This window comes from Girardinichthys multiradiatus, chromosome 3 (assembly GCF_021462225.1).
Source record: "Girardinichthys multiradiatus isolate DD_20200921_A chromosome 3, DD_fGirMul_XY1, whole genome shotgun sequence".
In the NCBI taxonomy this organism is placed as follows: Eukaryota; Metazoa; Chordata; class Actinopteri; order Cyprinodontiformes; family Goodeidae; genus Girardinichthys; species Girardinichthys multiradiatus.
Window position 1 is genome coordinate 41,455,259 of NC_061796.1, and position 26,502 is coordinate 41,481,760.

At 42.7% G+C, this 26,502-nt stretch overlaps 2 protein-coding genes across 3 annotated transcripts; one reads left to right on the forward strand and one right to left on the reverse strand.

The window, feature by feature from the left end:
- Window positions 1-580: 580 nt before the first annotated feature.
- On the forward strand, window positions 581-12,419 carry LOC124866264 (lymphocyte antigen 75-like). Of its 2 annotated transcripts, none has more exons than XR_007037763.1 (6): window positions 581-696; window positions 6,393-6,439; window positions 6,589-6,960; window positions 11,220-11,436; window positions 11,673-11,767; window positions 11,857-12,419. XR_007037763.1 is itself a non-coding variant. In XM_047361971.1 (6 exons), exons 1-6 carry the CDS (start codon window positions 668-670, stop codon window positions 11,962-11,964), a joined length of 996 nt encoding a protein of 331 aa, XP_047217927.1. In that variant the 5' UTR covers window positions 583-667; the 3' UTR covers window positions 11,965-12,419. The 2 variants fall into 2 exon arrangements, 1 of the variants encoding a protein (XP_047217927.1); XM_047361971.1 differs by having other exon boundaries at window positions 583-696; window positions 11,220-11,564.
- A 2,886-nt stretch (window positions 12,420-15,305) lies between these two features.
- LOC124865945 (fucolectin-7-like) lies at window positions 15,306-20,218 on the reverse strand. Its single transcript, XM_047361475.1, has 6 exons — window positions 20,068-20,218; window positions 19,784-19,851; window positions 16,893-17,187; window positions 16,549-16,703; window positions 16,121-16,400; window positions 15,306-16,028 (listed from the first exon to the last, which is right to left on the reverse strand). The coding sequence occupies exons 2-6, from the start codon at window positions 19,845-19,847 to the stop codon at window positions 15,878-15,880; spliced, it is 945 nt and encodes a 314-aa protein (XP_047217431.1). The 5' UTR covers window positions 19,848-19,851; window positions 20,068-20,218; the 3' UTR covers window positions 15,306-15,877.
- Between the last annotated feature and the right edge of the window lie 6,284 nt (window positions 20,219-26,502).

Sequence of the window (26,502 nt, forward strand, 5' to 3'; positions counted from 1 at the left end):
CCATCTGAATGTCGCAGTAGAAATCGAGACTCAGCAGACCAGGCAATGTTTTTCCAATCTTCTATTCTCCAATTTTGGTGAGCATGTGCAAATTGTGGCCTCAGTTTCCTGTTCTTAGCTGACAGGAGTGGCACCCGGTGTGGTCTTCTACTGCTGTAGCCCATCCGCCTCAAGATTCGACGTGTTGTCTGGCCATTCTCCTCTGACCTCTGGCATCAACAAGGCATTTGCGTCCACAGAACTGCTGCTCACTGGATATTTTCTCTTTTTCGGACCATTCACTTTAAACCCTAGAGGTGGTAGTGCGTGAAAATCCCAGTAGATCAGCAGTTTCTGAAATACTCAGACCAGCCCGTCTGACACCAACAACCATGCCACGTTCAAAGTCACTTAAATCACCTTTCTTCCCCATTCTGATGCTCGGTTTGAAATGCAGCAGATTGTCTGGACCATGTTTACATGCCTAAATGCATTCAGTTGCTACCATGTGATTGGCTGGTTAGAAATTTGTGTCGGACAGGTGTACCTAATAAAGTGGCTGGTGAGTGTATATACTCCTTGTTCTGTTTACTCCTTACTGGTTTATTCTGTTCTGATTAGTTATGTTGTTCACGCCAATCCTGTCCACAACTGTTTGTTTTGCCTAGCCTGACCAAGGCCTTTGTTCATGGCTGCCTCTGCTTCATCCAGCTACCTGAAAGTTCTGTTTTTGTTTTTGCATTAAACCTTTTATTTCACCCATCTGCTCATCTGCAGTTGGGTCCTATTCCGAGAGCCACCCACCTGACAGAAATGTTATTTTTTACAGCTGACTCTGCAACTCGAAGCAGCTGTGCGATTCCTCCAAGTTTACCTTCAGCTCCCCTTGCAAGACAATTAGAATAAAGTTTGCATTTGTCCAGACCTGTGTTTTAAAAAGGTTTCAATGCTTTGCATAAACACATAGTGTTTATATACTGATCAAAGTTGTTTGCCACTGTATGCAGTCATGGTGAAAATAAAATAGCCCCCTATTTAAATCCTAGGGTTTTATAACACTACAAGGGTGTATTTAGTTTTTATCCACATCAGCTATTGATGTTCTGACTACTTATGCAGGTTATGAGAGAAAGTCTGTGATAAGCAGAAAGAGATCTTTCCAATAAAGAAGTTTCAACTTTTTAGGCATTTTGGTTGAGTCCACCTGCAAATCACTGTGTTTTTAATTACATCTGATTGAAGTATTAAGGTATTAGAGTTTATAAATTCATGAGTTTAAGTCCTTTCAAAATCACACACATGTGCTGGTGTTAAGCAGAAGAGGCCTTTCCAATGTAACAAGTTTCAGCTTTCTAGGCCTTTGTTGATGAGTTCCATCATATTTTCAAATGCTCTTATTTATTGACAGAGTGACAAAATCAAGATACCAGAAACCGAAAAGGCTGCCTGCATATCCTTTTACATTATTCTTCTCACCTGTATTTGGTCTGAATGTGTTGGCTCGGTAGTCCTGCAGAAATTAACAGCCTCTCATAATCTGCAACACTTCTGCATGACTGATTTACAGTTATTTAAAAAATAATTTGATCATTACTGAAAAGTTTATTTCAGTAACACAACTCAGTAAGTGAAATGGATTATATAGATTACACACAGACTTATGTTTAAAAATTGTGTTTCTATTAATTATTATGATTTCCTGCTTGCAGCTAATAAACACATGACATTTAAGATTAGAATATGACATCAGGCCAATAAAAAATAATTTTCAATACAGAAAAGTGGGCTTAATTAAAAGTATCCTTAATACCTGCTTAAAGATGATTTTCAAAAGTTTTTTTTAATCTGACAAACGAGCCTAATCAGAACACATATTCAAATTTCTTGAATATGACTCTATATAATTGTTTGGATATATTTCCCACAATTTAAGACATCAGTTTTTATTTTTTTTTAGATCTTTAAAGCTTCTAAGATAAACATAAACAAAACAAACCCCAAAAACGCAGAGCTTTAGAAATAAATAATCTAGAAAAGATTGGACCAACCTGTCAGAGCCAGTTTCTTTATTTGTTTATGCAAATTTGAACACATTATATCCATGAGATTCCTTACTCTGCTTAGCTAAGGAAAGAGTTTACTGTTTCACCATAGTCTTAATTAGCCTTTTAGATATTTGTTTTTTAGAAGTGGCAAAGAAATAATGCTGGATATCAACACACAGAACTACCATCGATAATCTGGCAGGGTGTGTGAAGCTGGACGTCAGCAAGCATGAAAACAGACTAAAACATCACAAAAGCAGAAAACCTTTAATTTGATTTAATGTCAGTGAAGAAAAGAAAAGTTTAGCATGTTTTATGGTGAATTTAAATTTCTGGTCCTACATGTAATTTTCATACTGCTTTACATACGGAGGAAGACTAACCATTTAAGACCTGACTGTCATGAAACCTCCATTACACTGCTTGCATTAAGCACATTTTGTACAGCTGGAATAAGAAAAGATCCAGTCAGAAGTACATTTTCAGTAGCTACCATTATTGTGGAACACAGGACTTAAAACACCTAAGGTAAGACTCCTTCTAAATCTTAGAATTGGTCCTGATGATTTTCATCATCATACATTTTTTGCTTGTTTTGGGAACACAGAGGATGTGCATTGTTAGATATGCTCAACAGGTATGTCTACAGAAATGCACATTTCACACTCTTACAAGACTGTTGAAACAGCCTCAGTAAGAGAAGCCTTCCCTAGATTGACTTAAAATATTTATTCATAAAAACGACGTGCTTATGATTGTCAAGGCCTCTGTTGTTCATGTTTCAAAACTTTACATCAATGTCAAATAATGTTCCGTTTATCCTACTAGTTTAGAACTCTGAAAGCTTTTGAAATGACCCAGAAGTAATTTATAATCAATTATAACCTTTAGACGATTGCAAGTCCGTTGACTTAGAAGAGACTGCTTTAAGTCAGTGATTTGTTTTAGAATACTCTCCTCTTCAAAACCCCCTTGTTTGTTTTCAATGTATTTTTTAAATTTTTTAACCATGTGTTCAAAATGTATTTCAAGAAGACAATTTGCTTCCCTGGGAACATGTGTGGGTAAAATGAAATGTTAGTTTTTTACAGCTGACTCTGTGGACTCCTAGTGGTCTTGTCATTCCTTCTCTTTCTCCTTCAGCTCCCCTTGTAGGAAAATTAGAATAAAGTTTGCATTTGTCCAGACCTGCCAACATTGATTTGAATACAGATTTTACAGAGTTTTGATACTGATGTCTTGTCCACTGAATACAGTCGTAGTAAAAAGAAAATGAACCTGCCTTAAATCCAACTGTTTTATTTTTCTAACACTATAAGGGTTTATTTAGTTTTCATCTCAACAGATATAGACAATGTTTGTACTTATACAAGTTATGAGAGGAAGTCCAAAGGCCTCGTGTACGAAGCGCGCGTACGCATAAAAATCTTGTGGTGCAATCCACGAAAAACTTTGACCTGCTGTGAAAATGTTTGTTGGCTCAGCTCTGGTGCGAGCAACAGTTAAAGACACGCTTGACAGTTTTAAGAGGTTTATTGAAAACTCAAGGTAGAGAACTTCAGGTCTCTTCACAGGAACCAGGATGAAAACTCGAAGGAGAAGGTGAGTATTAGTTGGAGGTAAGGTTATGTTGAATGTGGACTGGCTGAAGGAGCAGCTTATTTAGTTTGTTGATGAAGATGGAGGTCTGGGCAACATGAGTAACTCTGAGCCTGAGATTGGCAGGTTGGTTGTGTTTGAAAGGTTTCTGCTGGAAGAGCATCTGCTTGTCCTTCTTTAACGTGAGGCTGATTGATGAGCCACAATGGACTCTGGGTGGATAGGCGATGAATTACCGAGCTGCAGCTTAACAAGGATCCAGGAGGATGAAGGAGCCCCGAGGAGACTAGCAGCAGTGGTCCAAGGAGGGATCTTTTTAATAGAAATATGGGAGGCATATTTACGTCACTACAACAATCAGCATTTAACTTATTGCAGCAGCTACACGACGCCATTTGGATTTGACACACACATTGTGGAACAAAAGGGTACGAGCGGACAAGTTGTAATGTTCATCAACCGGCCACAAAGTTCTGAGCAGGTCCACAGATGTCCTCAGGGAAGGGAAGGGAGGGGACAGAGCGTCTTGTTTACATAACTTCCAGGAGAAGTTGATGATAGCCAGCCATCGAGGCCGTGCAGGGGAGCCAGATTCAGAAAAACAATAATTATTTGGGTCAGGCTGACTCTTAATTTTCCGTCAGCCTTGAGAGTCTTGCTGGTGCTTCTCAAAGGCGAATCCAAACAGCCAAATTCCTGCTCTTTCGCCAGATCCGAGCGAACAACTTTCTCCAAGATTTATCCCATTTCACCTCTGAGTCCAGGAACCGCAACCTGCCTGCGATCCTGTGTAAGGATCAAAAAGAAGACAAGACACAGAGCTAAAGCAGATATGGGATGGGTGCGGGAGACAGAGAAAAAGCGTCCTCCTCCACCGAGAGCAGAAAGGAAAGAAAGTCGGGTTTGAGTCGCTTATGTCATTAAAGATGTTGTTTGTTGTAATGCACTACAAATATTCCGCATGGTGTGTAGACAATCTCTTGGTGACTGTCACAGCACCGTTGCCATGGTTATTTGGACATGAGAGACTGGATGGTTGAAGCGCTACGTGCAGCTGCGCCCAATTCACCAAAAGTTTCAGAGTTTCTCCCTAACACCAACTTTTTTTATGAAAGCTGCACACTCTTTTGTACATTAGGACCCAAACCACATTTCCAAAGCTATATATTGACAGAGTGACAAGATCAAGACACCAGCAACTGAGGTGGTTACGTGTGCATCCTTTTTGATTGTTTTATTTCAATCAGCCTCTCATCTTTAATTGATCTGAATGTGCTGGCTCATGTAGTCCTACATAAATTAGCATAACCATCAACATTACTTTTGCACAGTTGCAATTCACTTCAGAAATCCCTGTAGGGAACCCACTGAGCCATTCAGAGGTGAGCACCAGGAGAGTTAACGCCAGCCAGTCTAAAGGAGTAATGTTTGGTTTTTAGTGGGATTTACAATGCTACCATGAAATGCACAGGACAGGGAACCAGTTTGAGTTAACAGACATTGAAACAGAAGAATCCAGCAAGCCACAAAGAAAAGCAGTGAGCTTATATATTGAGGGAAGAGTAGAGAATGGCATTATTTGCAGGTGAGTTAATCAGAGGATTAGGACCAGCTGTGGAAGAGAGCAAACGGGCAGACTGAAGGAAGGTAATTCCTTCATAGTGGGTTGCGGGGAAGCTGGTGCCTATCTCCAGCAGTCTATGGGCGAGAGGCAGGGTACACCCTGGACAAGTCACCAGTCCATCGCAAGGCAACACACAAAGGGCAATTTAGAGAGACCAATTAACCTAACAGGCATGTCTTTGGACTGTTGGAGGTAGCCAGAGTACCCAGAGAGAACCCATGCATGCACGGGGAGAACGTGCAAACTCCATGCAGAAAGACCACTGCCCGGGAGTCAAACCCAGGACTTTTTTGTTGCCATGCAACTGTGCTACCAACTATACCATTGTCCAGCCCTATGCATCCATTTCTAATTTATTAATTTCCTTCACTACACGTGACCAAGACAGAACAGAAATTGTTTTCAATCTATAGTTGGTGGATTACAATACAAATAGCATTTCTTCTTATTTAAACCATTTAAACTAATAGACTCAGAAAAAGCCAATATGGAATATTACAGACTACAGACAAAATATATCCGCAGATTTTCCTCTTATGTGTGAAATGTAAAAACGGGATAGACACATATTATCACTGTATCTGGCAATGGCCCTTGATAATCAGAGACTGGAAAAACAAGGATTCAAGGACCTAAGCTCAATCTTCCACAAAACAGTAAAGCTAACGCCAGCTTTATTTCTTCTGAATATGCCCACTGGGCAACCCTTGCTATCTGCAAGACAGTTGACATTATACTTTTGGAGATGTGTAGTGTTTCAGTGGATTAGAGTTGACCCCTCTACGGTTAAACAGTGGTAAAAGGAAATACCGGTATTCAAAATGTTTCCAATCGAACCCCTTAGTGCTATGCTAAAGGACAACTTAACAGTCTGTACAACAGGATCTTGTCAACTTGCTACAGAAATGTCCACCATATTTTGCCCTCATCAACAAGTCATAGAATGCTTTTATTTCCTCTCATTGTATAATGTGCGAATCCTTGGTGTCGATTATTGTATATTTTGCTGTTTCAGTTTGGTTGTGTATTTTTGTGTAGTTTGGTTTGTTTATTAATGTGAAAAATAATAAAAAGTTAATTCAAAAAAGGAATTATGTGAAGTTTCCCATATACAAAAGTTAATCTGTTTTCTCTCTTCCCATTAGATTCATAACAGCCATGGGAAATGCCATAGAGCTAATGATACTTTCAGGTTAGTTTTTTTTTCAAGTCTTATGTGCAAATGTAATTTTCTCTTAAGCATATTTTTCTAACAGAAACAAAACCATTTTCATCTTCTCAGACAAGAAGATTTCTAACTATTCATTGTTTCTCTGTACACTTCTAACATTTCCTCTACAGGATTGTGTTCTCTTTCTCTCTGTGTGTATCAGCACCAGTACGTCTTATTTGACACTCCAAAAAATTGGACCCAGGCCCAGAGCTTCTGCAGAGAAACGTGCATTGACCTGGCCACCATGGAAGACATGAATGAGATGGATACGGTTCTTCAAACTGTTGCAGACAACTACAAGGATGCAATATGGATTGGGCTGCAAAAAGGAATCAGGCCAAAGTGGCACTGGTCTCTGACAGACAAACATTTCTACAAGGATGGAGAAAGAAATTACCTAAAATGGAACTCAATAGGTTTTGATAACTGTGCTCTTTACAGTAAAGGACTCCTTTCAACAATCTCCTGTATTGTTGACAAACAGGCAGTCTGCTTTGATAGTAAGTAAATCCTCTCAAATTTTGATCCTAACAACATGTCACGAAAGACCCCATAAGCATGAGTTATGCATACCAAACACCAAATGAGCCTAGCATGAATGTCACATTGGTTGAACATGTTGTAATGTGCTTGTCAACAAAACCTGTGGGACTTTGCAATTGTTGTAATTAGTTAATATTTTAACTGCTGTTAAGTGAAAGGAGTATAACAGTTACTTTTACTCAAGTAAAAGTAAAAGTCTTTTATGTATAAAGAAAATGAGAGAACAAAATCGTTATTTGAAATTAAAGGAAAAGGTTTACTAATGAAATTATTAAATCAAAATTAAACACATGCACACACAATCTTTCATACAATAGCAGAGTATAATTTGTTTTAGTCCCAGCCATAACTGACGAGCTCTCAGGGTGGTCAGGGTAGGCACTGCCTTACAATAAGATGGCAATAGACCCCCTAAAATTAATCCTAACTTAGTAGAAATAACTCAACATCTCTCTGTGCTGGTCATGCAGGTTGTAGCCGATGCTCCAAAGTGCGGCACAAAGCAATCTTGTTTGAACCTGTTCTATTCAGAAGCATTGACACTTCTGAAAAAACTACCAGGACCAATGTCCGATAATTGGTCCTGTCTCATTGAACTTCAACGCCACACGTCTAAGGTGTGTTAACTGTGCCATCTGACATGCCCTGCACTCCCTGAATTAGCAGACTTCGCACACTCCTGCTTATCCCTACATTTATAGCACAACACGTGATCCTGTTTTACTTGGTATAATGTTATTCCAAATATAATTGAGTCCAGTTCTTTATACAAAACAAATTCAAATAAAATTAGAACTACAGATTTAAAAAAACTCGGGCCTGGGAGGAGTTTGGTGAGGCCATGGAGAAGGACTACTGGTTGGCCTCAAAGCAATTCTGGCAAACCGTCCGGCGCCTCAGGAGGGGGAATCAGTGCTTCGCCAACACTGTTTACAGTGGGGGTGGGAGGCTGCTGACCTCGACTGGGGACATTATCGGGTGGTGGAAGGAGTACTTCGAGGATCTCCTCAATCCTGCAATCACCATTCCCTGGTGGAAACAGAGGCTGGGGACTCGGCGTTGGACTCTTTCATCACCCAGGCTGAAACTTTAGAAAAAATGTAAAAAAAGATTTAAAAAAAAAAGAACATTGCGTGGCGGACGGGGATAGTGCCTTTGGATTGGCAGACTGGGGTGGTGGTCCCCCTACATAAGAAGGGTGACCGGAGGGTGTGTTCCAACTACAGGAGGATCACACTCCTCAGCCTCCCTGGTAAGGCCTACGCCAGGGTATTGGAGAGGAGAGTCCGGCCGATAGACAAACCTCGGCTTCAGGAGGAGCAGTGTTCCACGGCGTCCCGGCCGTGGAACACTGGACCAGCTCTATACCCTCTACAGGGTACTCGAGGGTTCAAGGGAGTTTGCCCAACCGGTCCACATGTGTTTTGTGGACAGGATTTCTAACCACAGCCAAGGGCCGGAGGGGGTCTGGTTTGGGGACCAGAGGATTTCGTCTCTTCTTTTTGCAGATGACGTGGTCCTGCTGGCCGCCTCTAGCCAAGACCTACAGCATACGCTGGGGTGGTTCGCAGCCGAGTGTGAAGCAGCTGGGATGAGGATCAGCTCCTCCAAGTCCGAGGCCATGGTTCTTGACCGGAAAAGGGTGGCTTGTCCTCTTCAGGTTGGAGGGGAGTTCCTGCCTCAAGTGGAGGAGTTCAAGTATCTTGGGGTCTTGTTCACAAGTGGGGAAAGAATAAAGCGGGAGCGGGAAATTGACAGACGGATCGGTGCGGCTGCCGCAGTAATGGGGGCTCTGTGCCGGTCCGTTGTGGTGAAGAGAGAGCTGAGCCGAAAAGCGAAGCTCTCGATTTACCGGTCGGTCTACGTTCCTACCCTCACCTATGGCTATGAACTTTGGGTCCTGACCAAAAGAACAAGATCCCGGATACAAGCGGCTGAAATGAGCTTCCTTCGTAGGGTGGCCGGGCACTCCCTTAGAGATAGGGTGAGGAGCTTGGCCATCCGGGAGGGGCTCGGAGTAGAGCCGCTGCTCCTCCACATCGAGAGGAGCCAGTTGAGGTGGCTGGGGCATCTATACCGGATGCCTTCCTTGGGAGGTGTTCCAGGCACGTCCCACCGGGAGGAGGCCCAGGGGACGGCCCAGGACAGGCTGGATGGACTATGTCTCTCGACTGGCCTGGGAACGCCTTGGGCTCCCCCCGGAGGAGCAGGAGGAGGTGTCTGGGGAGAGGGACGTCTAGGCGTTGTTGGGACCCACAGCCATGGATTTCAACATCAAACTCCGGTACGAACTCTTCTGGAACTTTTCAAAATAAAGTGCCCTAACCTTCTTCCGGCACAGCCAGGAAACAGGATAACTGCGGACTTCCTGTGACGCCACTACCCAAATAAGAGCACCCCGTCTCCAACAAGCCGATCTCTTTCCACACGGCCTCTAGTGGGACCGGTCAGGGGAGGCCCAGCGCGCTGATGTCTCTTTGCTGGCAAACAGACATAAACTCTTCAACTGGATCCAAGGAAGCCATACGATCATCGATCATATGCAAAGATAAGTACGAATGAATTACTGTCTGTGTATCCGGTATTTTCATTCATGAACGGTGAAATTAAGGTGTAAGAGTTGCTTACTCTTTCTTCTGAGGCCTGTGAAGCAAATTGTCCCAGATAAGTTCCCTACAGAGAAGCGGTCTCTATGAAGCTGAGCGGAGCGGTCTCCCAGTCCGGAAGGAAGTCAACCATCACTGTGCAGTGTGGTTGGCGGACACAACGAGCGGTTCTTCATCCACAGCTGGAGCTTAGCGGGAAGCTAACCCTTTGTTCCCAGAGCACCTTCAACCACCCTATGTCTGGGCTTCCTTCCTGGACCCAATCTGAGATGATGGATGGATGGATGGATGGATGGATGGATGGATGGATCAGAATCAGCTTTATTGCCAAGTTCGTACATACAACAAACAAGGAATTTGACTCCGGTAAACTTTGCTCTCTGGGTTTTTTGTATTTTTTTGCATTATAAGACATATAATGCATATATCTTTATGTCCTTAAATACATATATACAATATACACATATGCAAGGTGGAATTGCGACTTCAGTATGAGGTTGTTTGGTACTCTATTAAATGTTTATCAGAGAAACAGCCTGGGGGTAGAAACTGTCTCTGTGGGGGCTGGCTTTAGTGAACAGTGCTCTGTAGCGGCGGCCTGAAGGTAAAACTCTACACAGTTTTTGTGCAGGGTGTGTGGGTCTGCAGAGATTTTAGCAGCTCTTTTCCTGACCCTAGACCTGTATAAGTCCTGGATGGAGGGAAGGTCAACCCTGATGATTTTCTCTGCATACCTGATTATTCGTTGCAGTCTGCACCTGTCCTGTTTTGTGGATGAGTCAAACCACACTGAGATGGATCTCAGTGTACTGCCATCATTCTACACTGAATGATGGCAGTGTAGAAGATGACCAGTAGCTCCTGTGGAAGGTTGAACTTCTTGAGTTGCCTCAGGAAGTACAGTATCTGCTGGGCCTTCTTTCGAAGTGTCTATGTGTGAAGACCATCTCAGGTCCTCAGAGATGGTGGTTCCTAGGAACCTGAAGTAATCCACAGCTGACATGGTGTTGTTGAGGATGGTGGGGGGGGTGTATGGGGGTGGTGTTCTCTGAAAGTCCACCACCATTTCCACAGTCTTGAGTGGGTTGAGTTCCAGGTAGTTCTGACAACACCAGTGTACCAGCCGATCCACCTCCTGTCTGTATGCAGACTCATCACCGTCCTGGATCAGACCAATGACAGTGGTGTCGTGTGCAAACTTCAGGAGTTTCACGGATGAGTCCGCTGAGGTGCAGTCATTTGTGTACAGGGATAAGAGGAGTCGGGATAGAACACACCCCTGGGGGGCACCAGTACCTATTGAGCTGCTGCAAGAGAAGATGCTCCCCAGTCTCACCTGCTCCTGTCAGTCTTGGATGGATGGATGGATGGATGGATGGATGGATGGATGGATGGATGGATTCTGCTCCGTCTGCCCCTATTGCCCACATGCAAACCGACACATATCCAAAGTAGACATTTTTAAAGACTTTCTAGCAGTTTGTGGCATATCTGTGTTGATTAAGTATTCTAAGGTGAAAAGAAACACTGATGTCGCTGCCTAGTTGGTGCATGCCCACTATTGTTTTTGTTATAAGAAACACAAAAAATTCTCAAATTTTATCTTTCAGGAACAAAACAAGGAGCAGCACAGTACATCCTCAGTTCACAGCAAATGACTTGGACCGCTGCTCGAGATTTCTGCAGAAAACACTACACAGACTTGGTCAGCCTGAGGAATGATGAAGAATACCAGGCAGTCCAGAATGTAACCAACGGAGTGAACGTCTATGTTGGTCTCTTCAGAGATCCCTGGGAGTGGTCAGACCTAACTAACTCCTCACTAAGGTACTGGAGGGAATCCCAACTGATAAATCCAGGACTAGCTGAAAATTGTGTTGCTTTGTTGAAGAACGAATCTGGTAAATGGGGAGACAGGACATGCACAGAAGTGCAACCTTTCCTCTGCAAATGTGGTAAATAAAACATTTTTTAATCAATGCAAACTGATACCTGTGGAAAAATGTGAAAAATGAAGAAGCTGTCTCTAACAAATGGTTCCGTTTTATTTTGGCTTTTAATAGGAACCAAACTGCAGTTTATAAAACTTAGGATCAGCCATCAGGACTCAGTTTTGGATCTCAATGACCCTACAGTGCAAAACAGCATCTTGGAGCAAGTAAGTCTTCCAGATGTGTTAAGTGTAGGTTTCAGTTAACCTAAGCTTTATGTATACATTGGTAAAATATATATATTTCTATTCCCCAGATGAAGCAAAGGCTGAGTGAAAATGTAAATGGTGTAATCCATCTCTACTGGAACAATCACTGTGATGGAAGAGTTTTCATCAAGGACGCTGAGGCACACAGCCCATGAGAGAAAAACAGGAGGATTGCTGGTGTGGTTAAAAACAAATTGTTCATAAAGTTTTTTTCAGTAGGAACACAACATTTAGCAATTCATCTGATGATTGTCTTCAATAACTTTGCATGTAGTTTGCCTGTTAAGTTTTGCATGGCTCATTTTTTTGTAATTGCAGAGATAACAGAATGTCATTGGTCAGTCTGTCCTGCTTTCATCCCGAGAATTTCATCTTTCATTCGATTTAGAGCCTCCTGTGTACAAATGGATACATGTAAATATGTATACCCCTAAGACTAAGATGACTTTCAGTCATCATCATAATGCACTAGTCCACAGGAAAAAAAACACTATCACAAAAGTTCTCAAACTCTGGTGTCTGAGTGGTCTTTAATGGTAACTTGAGTAAAGTCTGGGATCAAGAATGTACATGGTAAATACGAAATAAATTAGCCACAATATACAACTAATAAGCTAAATGTTTCAAGTACATTCCGCATTGCCGGCACTAAGTCGGACCTGTTCACGGTGTATGTTGGACTCTGGCAGAGCTGCCCTTTGTCACTGGTCCTGTTCATAACTTTTATAGACAGGATTTCTAGGCGCAGCCGAGGACCAGTGGATTTCGTCTCTTCCTTTTCCAGATGACGTGGTCCTGCAGGTCCCCTCTAGCCAAGACCTACACCATGTGCTGGGGCGGTTCGCAGCCGAGTGCAAAGTGGCTAGGATGAAGATCAATTCCTCCAAGTCCGAGGCCATGGTTCTTGACCAGAAAAGGGTGGCTTGTCCTCTTCAGGTTGGAGGGGAGTTCCTGCCTCAAGTGGAGGAGTTCAAGTATCTCGGGGTCTTGTTCACGAGTGAGGGGAGAATGGAGCGGGAGATCGACAGAAGGATCGGTGCGGCTGCCGCAGTAATGGGGGCGCTGTGCCGGTCCGTTGTGGTGAAGAGAGAGCTGAGCCGAAAATCGAAGCTCTCGATTTACCGGTCGGTCTACGTTCCTACCCTCACCTATGGCCATGAACTTTGGGTCATGACCGAAAGAACGAGGTCCCGGATGCAAGCGGCTTAAATGGTAGGGTGAAGGGCTCGGCCATCCGGGAGGGGCTCGGAGTAGAGCCGTTGCTCCTTCACATCAAGAGGAGCCGATTGAGGTGGCTTGTGCATCTATACCGGATGCCTCCTGGAGTTCTAGGTACGTCACAGGGGTTGGCCCAGGACACGGTGGAAGGACTGTGTCTCTTGGCTGGCCTGGGAACGTCTTGGGCTCCCCCTGGAGGAGCTGGAAGAGGTGTCTGGGGAGATGGACGTCTGGGTGTCTCTACTGAGTCTGCTGCTCCTGCGACCCGGTCCCAGATGAAGAGGAAGACGACGAGTACAACAAGCTTCAAGTACATTAACTTTACGTCAAATTGATATTACTAAGAGGCGAAGTGTGGTGAAGAGTATATCAGGAACCTCTCCAGAAAGTGAACCAAGAGCAAATGGCGACACCTTTAAAGTCAATTGTTGAATGTAGACCAATATCAAACCCCATTAAACTGCCTTCAAGTTTCCCGATTGTTAAGTAATACAAGCTACTAATAATGTGTGTTTTTATGTTTTTAAATGGTGAAATAACGTGTTGTACATGTATTTACACATGGTGAAGATTTAACAAGATACAAACTGCAGGAAATACAAACAAATTCTTCATTACTGCAGCTATTAGAGTTTCAAAATGCGGCAGCCATATTGGATTTTGATGAAAGGGTTTGTGAGAATTCCCCATCTTTCTCTCTTCTGACTTAAGGGGACTTTTCAATTTATTTTTCTAGCTAGATTATTAGAAAGTTTTATTTCCAACATGCATCCAATTTTTTCTTCTGCTTTTTTGTGACAAAACACAACAGGAGAAAGTTCTGCTCCAGTTGTAGTACTGCTTCAAAACATTTTGACAGTAAGGTGGTACTTCGAAAGCTTAGAATTTAGAAATGTGGCATTTGTTATTAGAAGTATTGAACAAGAAGCATTGCATTATTGTCTTGTATGAAACTTTCAATGGGTTTAGAATGGCATTTTACTGCTTCATACTAAATAAAGCCTTCTCTAAATTTAAAAGCTTCTTTCTGTGCTTTTGTCTTGAAATGTTTCTAAATACATGTCAGTTTAATTCAGTTCAGTTTTATTTATATAATGCCAATTCAACACATTTAATCTCAAGGCACTTTATGAAGTCAATTCAATCGAATCATACAGATTTCAATACGGGTACATACATTCCAATTGATCCTAGCTATCAAACAGTGCAGTTAAATTCGGTTTATTATTCAAATTGGTATCAAAGTTTTCTATCTAAGGAAACCCAGCAGATTGCATTCAGTCAGTGACTTGCAGCATTCACTCCTCCTGGATGAGCATGTAGAGACAGTGGACAGTCGCTTGCATTGACTTTGCATCAATCCCTCATACTGAGCATACATTTAATGCCAGTGGAAAGAAAAAATCCCAAACAAAGAATAACTCACCTGATCTGGTGTGATATTTTCTTTTACAAAACATCTCTAAAGTTTTCAATTATCCCAAAGATTGGAAAATCCCAATGTGTTTTTGCCCTAATAAGAACCAAAATCCCATGCAGACACAGGATTTTCTGATAGGAACAGGAACACATTATTTACTTCTGAGAAGAACTAAACATGACAGCTGAGACCCAAATATTTGCAAAATAAGGGTGTGAAGCATGGGAGAAAGCAAAAGCAAGACGTTTTTGTTAGGCAGTGGCAGAGTCAGAATGAATTTTCAAGCGGGCAAAGAATTCATCATGCATGTCGGATGCTATTTGGTTCTCAGATCTCCCTTTGGAGGTCTTGTACTAAGACAAATCTCATCAGTAGAGTAAAAACCATACAACCATAATCCACAGGCAATGTAGTTTTCATAAACCAGTTTTCATATAAGACAACCATTATGATTTTAATTGGTATAGACACCTTGCTGGTACCGGGTTGGACCCCCTTTACCCCTCAGAACTGCTTTAATTCTCTGTGGCACCAATTCAAATAGGTGTCTGAAACCTTCCTTTGGACATTTTGGTCCATATTAACATGATGGCCTCACAAACTTGATGTAGATTTGTTTGCGCTGCCATAAGGTGAATCTCCCAATCAAGCACATCCCAGTTATGCTCTGTTATTATCAGACACTAGTTCACAATCACTGCCCAATTGCACTGAGTTGCTGTCATGTGATTTGCTGACTCACTATTTATGTTTAGAAGCAATTGAACAGACGTGCCTCATTCAGTTGCCAGCAAGTGTAGTTCAATAATAAACCTATCTGCCCAACAACACTACATGTTAAAAAATCCACAAGCAACGTTTTAGACTTGTCATAATTATCAAGATTTAATAAAGAAACACAGAGCAGGTTGCAGATTAGTCAAACTACAAAATAAATGAACAATCTGAGACATATGTATGCAGATATGATCATCCATAATACTCCCTAAAAAACAAGAGACTAAGATTAATATTATTTCATCATAAAGCAATGAGTCTGACAGACGATGTTGTCCAGAGTTGGAGTTGACATTTTAACTATGTCTTGTTTTTATTTGACTAAAATAAATTTTTGCTCCTTTTCTGTAGTTTCAAGTTATTCTTCAGAATCAGATCCAGCATGCATTAAATGATCTATCAGTTTACCCCGGCCCAGAACTGCTGTCCCAATAGCATATTTTATTTTAGTCTTTAATCCAATCAATTTTTCATAAGGTTTTTACACCCTTTAGTGGTCTGATTTGATCCTCCATCTTTAACTTTTAAGACACCACAGTGGGGTCATGAAAACCTAGAAGCTTTAGCTGAGAAAGACATCTGGAGCTCATGCAACTGTCTGCATTCGGCTCCATTCAAAGTCTCATTTGTGACATATTTTTGCATCTTTAAATTTAATCCAATCTGGATGCATAGACTTCCACCTCACACAGAGTGAGATACTCATTTCTTCCAGGTATGACAATGTTGATGAATCGACCGTTCATGCCATTGCACTGAAAGGTTTCAGTAAAACCTGGAGAGATGGTTGAGATCACAGCGCACCTGTCAGAGAACAGAAGAAGGTTTAAGGGTTCAGGAAAATCTTGGTGAATTTATTAACAATTAACTATTTTAATAAAATAACTGTAAACTACCTGGGATTGTTATTTCCGTTATTATCAAGGGAATCTCCAATACGAATTTCAGCTCCATTAATTCGAGTGGGTACTTCTACTCGGTTGGTTACGTTAATAGAGAACACTTTATGGGTTCTCCCAAGGTCCAGTCTCCACCAGGGGTTAAAGTCATTATTTGTGGCACTGCAGGAACCTTGGCTAAAGCGGCCTTCACGATACCCGTCTATAGCGTAGTAGGCAATGGCTCCAGGATAAACTGTTGACTGTGAAGCTTTTCCATAAACTGCAACATTTTCTTCTGCAAAACAACATTTTACATATCAGCTGTGATTCATAATGTTCTCAGATGTTACCTCTATGTACATTATGACAAGTGAATATTTTTGTTGGAATAGTTTTGGAAAATGTTAAGAATAGCTATTGTTCCATTTGAAAAAGATTCTCACCAGTTGGGGCACGGTACCCATAGACCTCCACTTCACAGATTGTTAGAAACTTGTTCAAACCAGGTATTACAACGATCACATAACGTCCTTCCACACTATGAGTCATATTTATTGTGTAAGAGCTTCCAGCTGCAATGGCAGGAATTGTAGCAACCCTAGAGGAGGACAATTGTATCAGTAATCAACATTTCCTGGGAGTATTCTAACTATAAAGTTCTGTCAACATTAAAATTAAACAGGTATAGTCTTACTAGACCTTACATAAGTTTTTTAAACAGCTGAAACACACTGAGCACAATTGAGCCCCCCTTGTTTCATTCTGTACTCCTGACAAAATCACTCACAGAGGGTTTGCAGAGCCTTGGTCTCGTAAAGAACTTCCGACACGAACCTCTGCACCATTGATCTGCTCCTCACAGCAATCTCCTCTGTTGGTAATGATGATCTGGGTGACTATATACAAGTCTAGTAGGTCCACTCTCAACCAGGGGTTGGCTTCAACTGTAGTGTGGGTGCATGATCCTTGTTTAAGATCACCGTTTCGGTTTCCATCAATAGCATTGTAGGCATCCACAAAACTATCCCACTCCCCTTTGTAGCGAGTAGACTGTGTAGCTTTGCCACGTAAAGCCACATTTTCTGGGAAGATTAAAGAAATTATTTGACAAAAAATAAAAATAATGAAACTTGTTTAGTCAGCAAAATTTATATGTCACTTATCTTTTTGCTGATTTGAATGTCTTTTGTATTTTCCAGAGAAGAGTATTGGAACAGACAGAAAAAAATTTCATTCCAACTTGTATAAACTTTCTGTGGCTTTTCTGGCTACCCCTGCTTCATCTGTGCCCTGTAAAAGAGTAGAGTAGAGCCGCTGCTCCTCCACATCGAGAGGAGCCAGTTGCGGTGGCTCGGGCATCTGTACCGGATGCCTCCTTGACGCCTTCCTCAGGAGGTGTTCCAGGGACGTCTCATATCAGTGGACTATGTGTCACCATTATCTGATAGGGTGTGTAATAGCAGGTGTCCAAACCTTAATCTAAGTGTTCCTGCAACATTTTAATCATCCTGGTTACAGGCTGTTCCACTATCAAACCATATGCACGAAACTTTAGGTTATTCATGTCAAACCTTAGGTCATTTAGCCTTCTCATGAGGATTCTTATCCATATCCTAACAAAAGTGAAAACATTAGAATTTATACTTTATCATTAAGGTATGAGTGGGAAAACTCATCTACACTCACTGGCCACTATATTAGGTACACCTGTCCAACTGCTCGTTAACGCAAATTTCTAATCAGCCAATCACATGGCAGCAACTCAACGCATTTAGGCATGTAGACATGGTCAAGACGATCTGCTGCAGTTCAAACTGAACATCAGAATGGGGAAAAAAGGTGATTCAAGTGACTTTGAATGTTGCATGGTTGTTGGTACCAGACGGGCTGGTCTGAGTATTTCAGAAACTTCTGATCTACTGGGATTTTCACGCACTACCATCTCTAGGGTCTATAGAAAATGGTCCGAAAAAGAGAAAATATCCAGTGAGCCGCAGCTCTGTGGACACAAATGCCTTGTTGATGCCAGAGGTCAGAGGAGAATGGCCAGATTGGTTCGAGCTGATAGAAAGGCAACAATAACTCAAATAACCACTCGATACAACCAAGGCATGCAGAAGAGCATCTCTGAATGCACAACACGTCGAACCTTGAGGCGGATGGGCTACAGCAGAAGAAGACCACACTGGGTGCCACTCCTGTCATCTAAGAACAGGAAACTGCTGCAGCAGGCAAACAAAACCAGAGATAACTACAGAACCTCCAGTCATTCACGGCAGATGGCTGCTCACACTGAGCCAGTTTCTGATGGAGGTTTCTTCCTGTTAAAGATGAATTGTCTTTTTCGTTGTCGCTACATGCCCATGCAGGATGAGTGATTGCTGCAAGGTCAGTGACTTGATGCATTCAGCCTGATTTTTTAAAGGAAAACGTTTTTACCGATAAACTGAACTTGACTCCATTGTTTAATTACTGGGATCAAATTGGAATGAATGTAATTTATTTGAAGCTGTCTGTATGATTGGATTGGATTGACTTCACTATATATTTCTGCATATAAATTGCATGTTTTATTTGTGTCAAGTTCCTTGAGGCGACGCTACATAAATAAGCAGAATCCTCTTAAGATTATTTTTGTTGCCTTTGTGCTGTTCTATAGCACACTTTTTCTTCAGTTTAGGTTTTGATTAATATGTTTGGCCACACCACACAGCACTCTGTAAACAGAGTTTATTTAGCAATGACCTTTTGTGGCTCCTTGTTGAGGGTGCCAATGACCGTCGGCTGAACAACTGTTTAGTCAGTCATCTTCCCCTTGATTCAGCAATTACATAACATTTCTGCATTAGAAAACATTTTTATTTATCTTCCAATGTACTCTCATTTTCTGTTTAGTTTGTTTGTTTAGTTTAGTTTGTTTAGTTTTTTTTAATAGCTGTAAGCCATAATTATCAAAATTAACAGAAATAAACAATTTTACTACACCACTTTATGTGTAACGCATCTGAGTTTCAGTTTTTTTAATTGAAACAGTTAAGCTTTTTGGTGGTTTTCTCTTTTACAAGCACCTGTATTAAAAGGTTATTTATGCAGGCGATGCTGTAAATTATATTTTTGTGTTTACATTTTCTATTGCAAGTCCCCATTTTTAAAGATTACAACTCCACCTTCAAAGGGCTGGCCACATTCCTGTCCAGAACTCATATTGTACAGGGAAAGGATGATATGCAGCAACGAGTGACCGTTCAGTCCCTGGCCTAACTTTAACAAGGACCTCCTAAACAAGCTGTTGGCCTAATATTATAAAGGTTTATCAAATACAACAACTTCCTAAAGCAGAAGTGCACTCTAAAAAAACAAACAGTAAATCTAGCATTTTCCTAAACACCCACAGTGCAAATACAAGCAGATAAATATGAAATGGTACCTTGTAAAACCTGTTTAAACCCATTTCAAGAACATAACATATATAGGTTTATAATATAAACAATATAAAACTAAATGTATATTTGGAAGACAAAGTATTTAGCTTTTTGTTGAAGTTAAAGAAAACCTCTTTCTCAAAAGACAAAACTCATTTTAAATAAGTTACATTGAAGTGCTGTGTTTATAGATTAATGCTCCTATCACAAGTGATGTATGGTTTCAAAGGTACACAACATAGTTTTACAGCCTTACGGTAAGTGTAAGCCGAGTACATTGGCAGGAGGAGCAGCAAATGAAATGATACAGCGTGCCTCATGATTCTGCAGAAAACAGGACAGAAAAGCTGACAAAACTACTCTGAAAACAAAAACTGACAGAACTTGATATTAAGCACTAATTTTGGATAGCTGTTTCATAACACTGCATACTAGATAACAACTTTAAAAAATTTGTTATTTATGGACAATGCAGGCAAGAATTAGTCAAAACTTACTGATTAAATAATCCCTAATAATGTGAGAAGAATAACAGCCTACCTTGGTTTTTTGGTGGTTTTGGTGTTTGATGTCAAGGATTCGCCTTTAAGCAACTGCTAAGTCCTTTACTCATCTTTTTGAGTCACGTAAAACTCAAATGTTGTCCAATCAAATCTCAAAGTGGAGTCAACTCCTACTATATTCGCTTTGCTCAGGCAGTTCAGAGAGTCCAATTTGGAGCTGGATTCAGTTATTTGACTTTGTCATCCTTTGTTTGGTGGTTTAGTAAGGTTTTAGTTAGATTCAGTAAAATATTAACCAAGGTTGAGGAAGCTTTTAAATTCAACACGAATCATAAAGTGGATCTCCAAAACAAGCTAAAAATACAAAAACTTACCTGAAGCACTTACATTAATTCTGCTAGAATTTGCAATATAAGACCCCGGAATATATTTGAAGATACAAATAAAAGGAAAAATAATGCTATGAAAATGCTAGCAATCAATATCTAGGTTCTTACACTCAACCTTTGGATCCACATACATTAATCGATCATTCAGAGGAAACATGTGCCAGCAGAGCTGAGGAGAACACTAGTTTCAATGAGAAATGAGTGGAAGTAAGCAGTGGTCTTGAGATGAGGAAACTCAGTTGAATTTTCAAAACATAATTTATATTTCAACTCCATTTTGAAGTCAGCCTGAGTAAAATTGTCACAGATTGATCACTCATGTAACTCTTGTGATTTGTTTGAATAAATATTTGACTGCAATTAAAAATAAATAGTTTTTAGTCTTTCTACGAACAAAGCATTGATCTCAGGTCGTTCTAAATAGAATAGGCACAGCCCTTTAAGCTGTCGCTAGTCAGCGTAGCGCAGCGCTGAAAACTTTAGTCCACCCCCTACCTGCTGTGTGGGCCCCTCCCCGGTACGCATAAAGTACGGTGAAACCGGGCAGTTCCCATTTTTTCTTCAACAAACAGCTTAATTCAATTCAATTCAATTCAGTTTTACTTATATAGCGCCAATTCACAACACTTCACAAAGGGTTTGGAATGATGCGGAGTTATTGGGGAGGTTAGAATAAACTACTGAGTGTCAGAGTTTGGCCATTTTAGAATGGGCTTTGTGTAGGGGCACTAAGTAAAATAATAAACTGATAAAGTTTGTCCATCTAGACCCCACTGGTAGCCATTGTTATACTAAAAACCACGAGGAGTGGGGTAACCTCTCTCTGTCAGACTGATAATAACCATTGAAAAAGAGAAGGGGTCGCACAGGTAGCAGAAATGGAGGGTGTGTTTGCACCTCAGCCATAACTCTGCCGGGCTAAACTTTAGGCTAAACTTGACTCCCCGCTTGCTGTTTGGTTACTCTTTCGCTCCGTGCACATCCTCTAAATGTGTCGAGGCGGAGTTGCAGCCGATGCGCTAGGCAGAGGTGAGAATCTTCTTTTATCTGGACGACCTACTTTAGCTGGCACGGTCCAGAGAGGAGGCAGCGGTGCAGACAAGAGCGCTGGCCGCACAACTGACTGTCCTGGGGTTTTCCATAAACTGGCAAGTTCTGTTTCACCATCCTGGGTGATCTGGGGGTGGAGTTAAACTCGGCAACAATGAGAACCCGACTCTCTCAGCCAGAGCAGACGCGCTGTCAGCGCTCCTCCTCCGTGTCAAACCTAACAGCGTAGTGACAGCTCTGTCACTTGTGTGATTTCTGGGAATGATGTCAGCTGCTCATATTATTCCGCTGGGTCTGCTTCATATGAGACGCCTTCGGAGATGGTTCACCTGCTTGTGCATTGATCCTGTGCACCAGAAAAGGCGGATGATCTCAGTCCCTCCTTCAGTGGGGCCCGACTTCGCCCACTGGGGAAACCCCCGCATCCTGTCAGAGGGAGTTCCTCTCAGCAGACCTGCGTCACACGTCTCAGTGTTTACAGATGCATCCCTGTCGGATGGGGAGGAACATGTCAGTCTCAAGCGGTGGGAGTACAGTGGCCAGACTACATGTCTCTCCACATAAACGTGCAGGAGCTCCTCTGTTACGGGATCAGCATTTTTTGATCCACACAGACAACAGAGTGGCAGCAGCCTACATAAATCGGCAGTGAGGTGTGTGTTCAGCTCAGCCGCTAAGCATTGCCAGGCAGCTGCTGCGCTGGGCACGCACAAAGCTGCTCTCCATCAGAGCAGTGTATAACCCCAACGTCCTGAACATAGGAGCAGACATAATGCCGAGGGGTCGTCCTTGTCATGGGGACTGGAGTCTCCATCCCAAGCTGATTTCTCAGATCTGGAGCAGATTCGGGAGAGCAGCAGTGGATTTGTTCGCCACATGGGAGAACACGCAATGCCAGTTGTGGTTCTCACTGAGCACACGGCAGGATCCACCGTTAGGGGTGGACGCCTTTGCTCACACCCCGTGGCCAAAAAGGCTCCTTTACGCTTTTCCTCTAGTTCCGCTGATCCCGCAGGGTCCTGGATCGATTCCGAGAGGATCAGCTGTCACTAATTCTCATAGCCCCCGAGTGCAAAGGCGCGCCGTGGTTCCAGAATCTGCAGCAACTGGTTTTGTCCCGCCCATGGCAGTTGCTGGGGGGGGGGGGATGCACTCCTCCAGGTGGGAGGGACGATCAGGAGTGTCTCGGAGATAGGTCAGCGTCTCTGGGTCTGGCCGCTGAACGGGAGCACCTCCCGCACGAGGTGGTGTGCACGATTCAAGGCGCACAAGTCGCTTCTACCACAGCGTCATACACATCAGAGTGGACAGCTTTTCAGCGCTGGTGCACAGAGAAAGGCGTGAAGCCCATTTTGTGTCCATTAGGCTACGTGCTTCAGCACCATTAAAACTTATGCTCCAGTTATTTTCTCCTGTCATGTGGGTTTTGATGACAGAATGGTCTTTAACAGTTAAAGACCATGCTGCTTTTACTGTTATGATTTGGGGTTGTTTGGTTTTTGGTTTCTGGGTTTTTGTTGGTCTTATTCACAGTTCAAGTTTTGAATCATGTTTCTGTTTATTTTCCTGGTCATGGTTTTGTTTTATCGTCTTGTTCATGTTTTGTCAAGTTTGGTTTTTGGATCTGGTTATGCTTTTGCTTCATGTTTTTCTAGTTTGTGTTCAAGAGTCTCTGTTTTGCTCCAGCCACGTTTTGTTCTGTTTATTAAGTTTATTCGGTTCACCTGCTCCAAGTTAATCTGTCTGCTTGCTCCACCTGGTTTTCACTCCATATATACACACCTGTTCAGTTAGTCAGCGCGGAAACATTTTTCTCTCATCATGTCTTGTTCTCAGATCATGTCTTGTTCTCAAACCAAGTCTTGTTTTTTTGATCATGCCATGCCTGTCTTGCCTGCCCGTTTGTTTTGTTCCTGCCTCCTGCTTTGAGTGAGTTTTTTTTGTTTTTTGTTATGAAACCTTTTTTCACTTACCATCACACTGCCTGCACGTCTGCATTCTGGGGTCCTATATCTCGCAAGTCATAACATTTACACCTAAAACATCCCTAACTTGTTCAGATCAAGAGTGATAACTCTGGATGGCTTTTATCCTCCTCCTCAGAACTCTGAAAAGGAGGCCACCTCTCATCTTTTCTGTCTGCGCTTTCGTGCAACCTAGAGCGCATGGCTGCGCTGCAGTGTTTTCAGCGTCTGTTCGTGCATTATACAGATAACTCTGCTGGACATCCAGCGCCTCTCACACTGGCTGTGTGAGGCTATTTCACAGTCTTATATTTCCTCTGGACTGGATCCTCCAGAGAATCTTAGAGCTCATTCAACGAGAGGGATTTCATCCTCCACAGTTCTGCATGGAGGGATGACAATGGAGGACATTGGCACAGTAGCTTCCTGGTCATCCCCGATCTCATTTATTCGCTTTTACCTGCATGATGTGTCAGGTTTCTCCATGGCTCATTCTGTTCTCAGGGCTCTGACAGAATGATTATTATTTCATTGAGTTTTATTATTGGGTCACCCTTTCCTGCATGCAGACATAGGGTGCCATAATGTTTAGTTATCAGCCACGGTTAAGGTCATCAAGCCTCCTTGTGACCAGAGGTTATTCTCCTCTGCTGTGTTGATTGGGACACACAGAGATTTTTATGCTGTATCATTACGCATGATCCAGCTGCTGATGTGTTCCATGTTCCTCCTGAGGAGTTCTTGACCTGCTCTGCTCATCATTGCACTGCTACAGTTCAAAACCTTCGTTTTCCTATTCACAGCAATAGGTCTGTTATCTTAGCCTTCTGGACCAGAGATTTTTCCTATGTTCTTATGATGTGCGGGAGGCTTGGAGTGGTCTTGATGGACCCACTAAGGCATAGAGTACATCCTGGTTCACCTTTAACCCACTAACGACAGCTTAAAGGGCAAAGCCTATACAAAATAGAACGTTGGTTACGTACGGTAAACCCAGATTCTACGAGTATAGGTGCAGCCCCTTAAGCTCTGAACCTCACTGTGTCCTGAATGAAGCCTAAATGTGTCCTAAAGAAAAAAGCTATTTGGGAACCAATTGCCCGGTTTCACCTTAATTTATACGGACCGGGGTGGGGCCCACACAGCAGGTTTATTGTTATGATTTGGGGTTGTTTGGTTTTTGTTTTGGGTTTTTTCTTTATATCTTTTTCACAATTGAAGTTTTGAATCGTTCTTCTGTTTGAGGTTAAACATATCAAAATGTCAACAACACAGATTGGATAAAATTGTAAAATATGTACAAAATATTCTCTTCCCTCTCTTTCATTGACCTTGTCCGAGTTACCACACCCTGTCGGTGGTTAGATGCCCCGGAGCTCCTCCAGCTCTTTTTCCCCAGAAGCAATATCACTTTCTCTTAAAGTAACAACTCTCAACCAGAACTGAGCTTTAACTTCTTTTATTTAAATAAGGCAGCGGACTGGTCCACACCTGTTCATTGTTCTCCCTGATTACTTTGTCTCACTGTTCATTGGTTTACAGTCTACACGCCTCTGTATTTAAGCCTGATTTTTATTGTTTGTCTCCGGATCCTCTGCTATCCTTACACCCTCCAGTTCCTTGTCATTAAGTTCTTGCCTTTTCAACTGCCTGAGTGACCGTCTGTAAGTTTTCTATTTTTGTCATTAAACCTTATCTACTCCCCATGATGCAGCTCCCATCGTCCTGCTTGCGCTTTGATCCTGCTCATTACCAGCCAAACATGACAGAAGGATCCAGACTAAACAAGGACCAAGCAGCAGGGGAGGAGAAGCACCGGTCGCCACCCTGGGGCTCTAAATTGGCGATTGTGCGGCCTATAACCGGTCTGCGGCACCACGTCTCTCTGTGATCCACCAGTCGGCATCAAAGACACCACCATTGCCCTTCCGCCCCGATACCGGAGCCTTTGTTTGGCGCCTCCCAATTCCTGCCCCCGGGTCAGCACAGCTCACGTCTCCGCCAATGCCCTTTTGTCCACCTCCCGTTTCTGTGCCTCCACTGTCCTCCTCTTGCCGTGGTTTCATGCCTCCAGAGTTTCGCTGACTCAGCCGGCTCACACGAGTCGGCGTGGAGCCATCTCAGCTCTACGTCTCTGCTTTCCACTAATCGTTTCCCAGCTAGGGTTCCCAGCCATGCTCCACCGGTCCTTCAGTACCCTCTAGTGGTCACCAGGGGAAATCCACAGTGCAGCTTAGAGCTACTACTCCCTGTTTCCAGAGCACTACAGTCCTGTCAGCAGCATGTTTCCAGAGTGTTACACCTTTATCCACAACCCAAACCTCTTCTAATTCTGAAACCCTGGCATCTCTTTCTGCATATCTGGACTCATCATTGACAGTTATGCGGGCCTTATCAGCCACCTTAGCTACTTTATCATCATCTTCTAAGCTCCTGGCTCAGTCTCTGACCTTGTCATCATCAGCTTAAGTCTCCACTGAGGGTTCTGCTGGCACTTCAGCTTCTGTCTCCGCTGAAGGTCAGCCAGATGCCTAAGCTTCAGTCTCCACTGGAGGTCGGCTAGACACTTCAGCACATGCTTCAGTCTCTGCTGGAGGTCGGCTAGATGCTTCAGCACCTGTTCCAGTCCCCACTGGAGGTCGGCCAGATACTCCAGCACGTGCTTCAGCCTCCGCTGGAGGCTGGCTAAATGCTTCAGCGCATGCTTCAGTCTCTGCTGTGGGTCGGCTAAATGCCTCAGCTCCTGCCTCCTCTGTGGGTCGGCACAACACAACAGCTCCTGTTGATCAGTCATCATCATCCTCATCTACACACCTGGCACAGACATGATCCTTTTCATCATCTACACCTCTGGCTCTGACATCATCATCTTCTGCACCGTTTCGTGCTCCAGAGGAATGCTTTTGTGTTTCTGTTGTTCCTGTTCTTGAGGGGTACGAGGGCGACCCGTCTCCATTTCCTGTTGTTCCTGTTCTGGAGGGGTTCGAGGACGAACTGCCTCCTGTTGTTCCTGTTCTGGAGAGGTTTGAGGACGAACTGCATCGTGTTGTTCCTGTTCGGGAAAGGTTC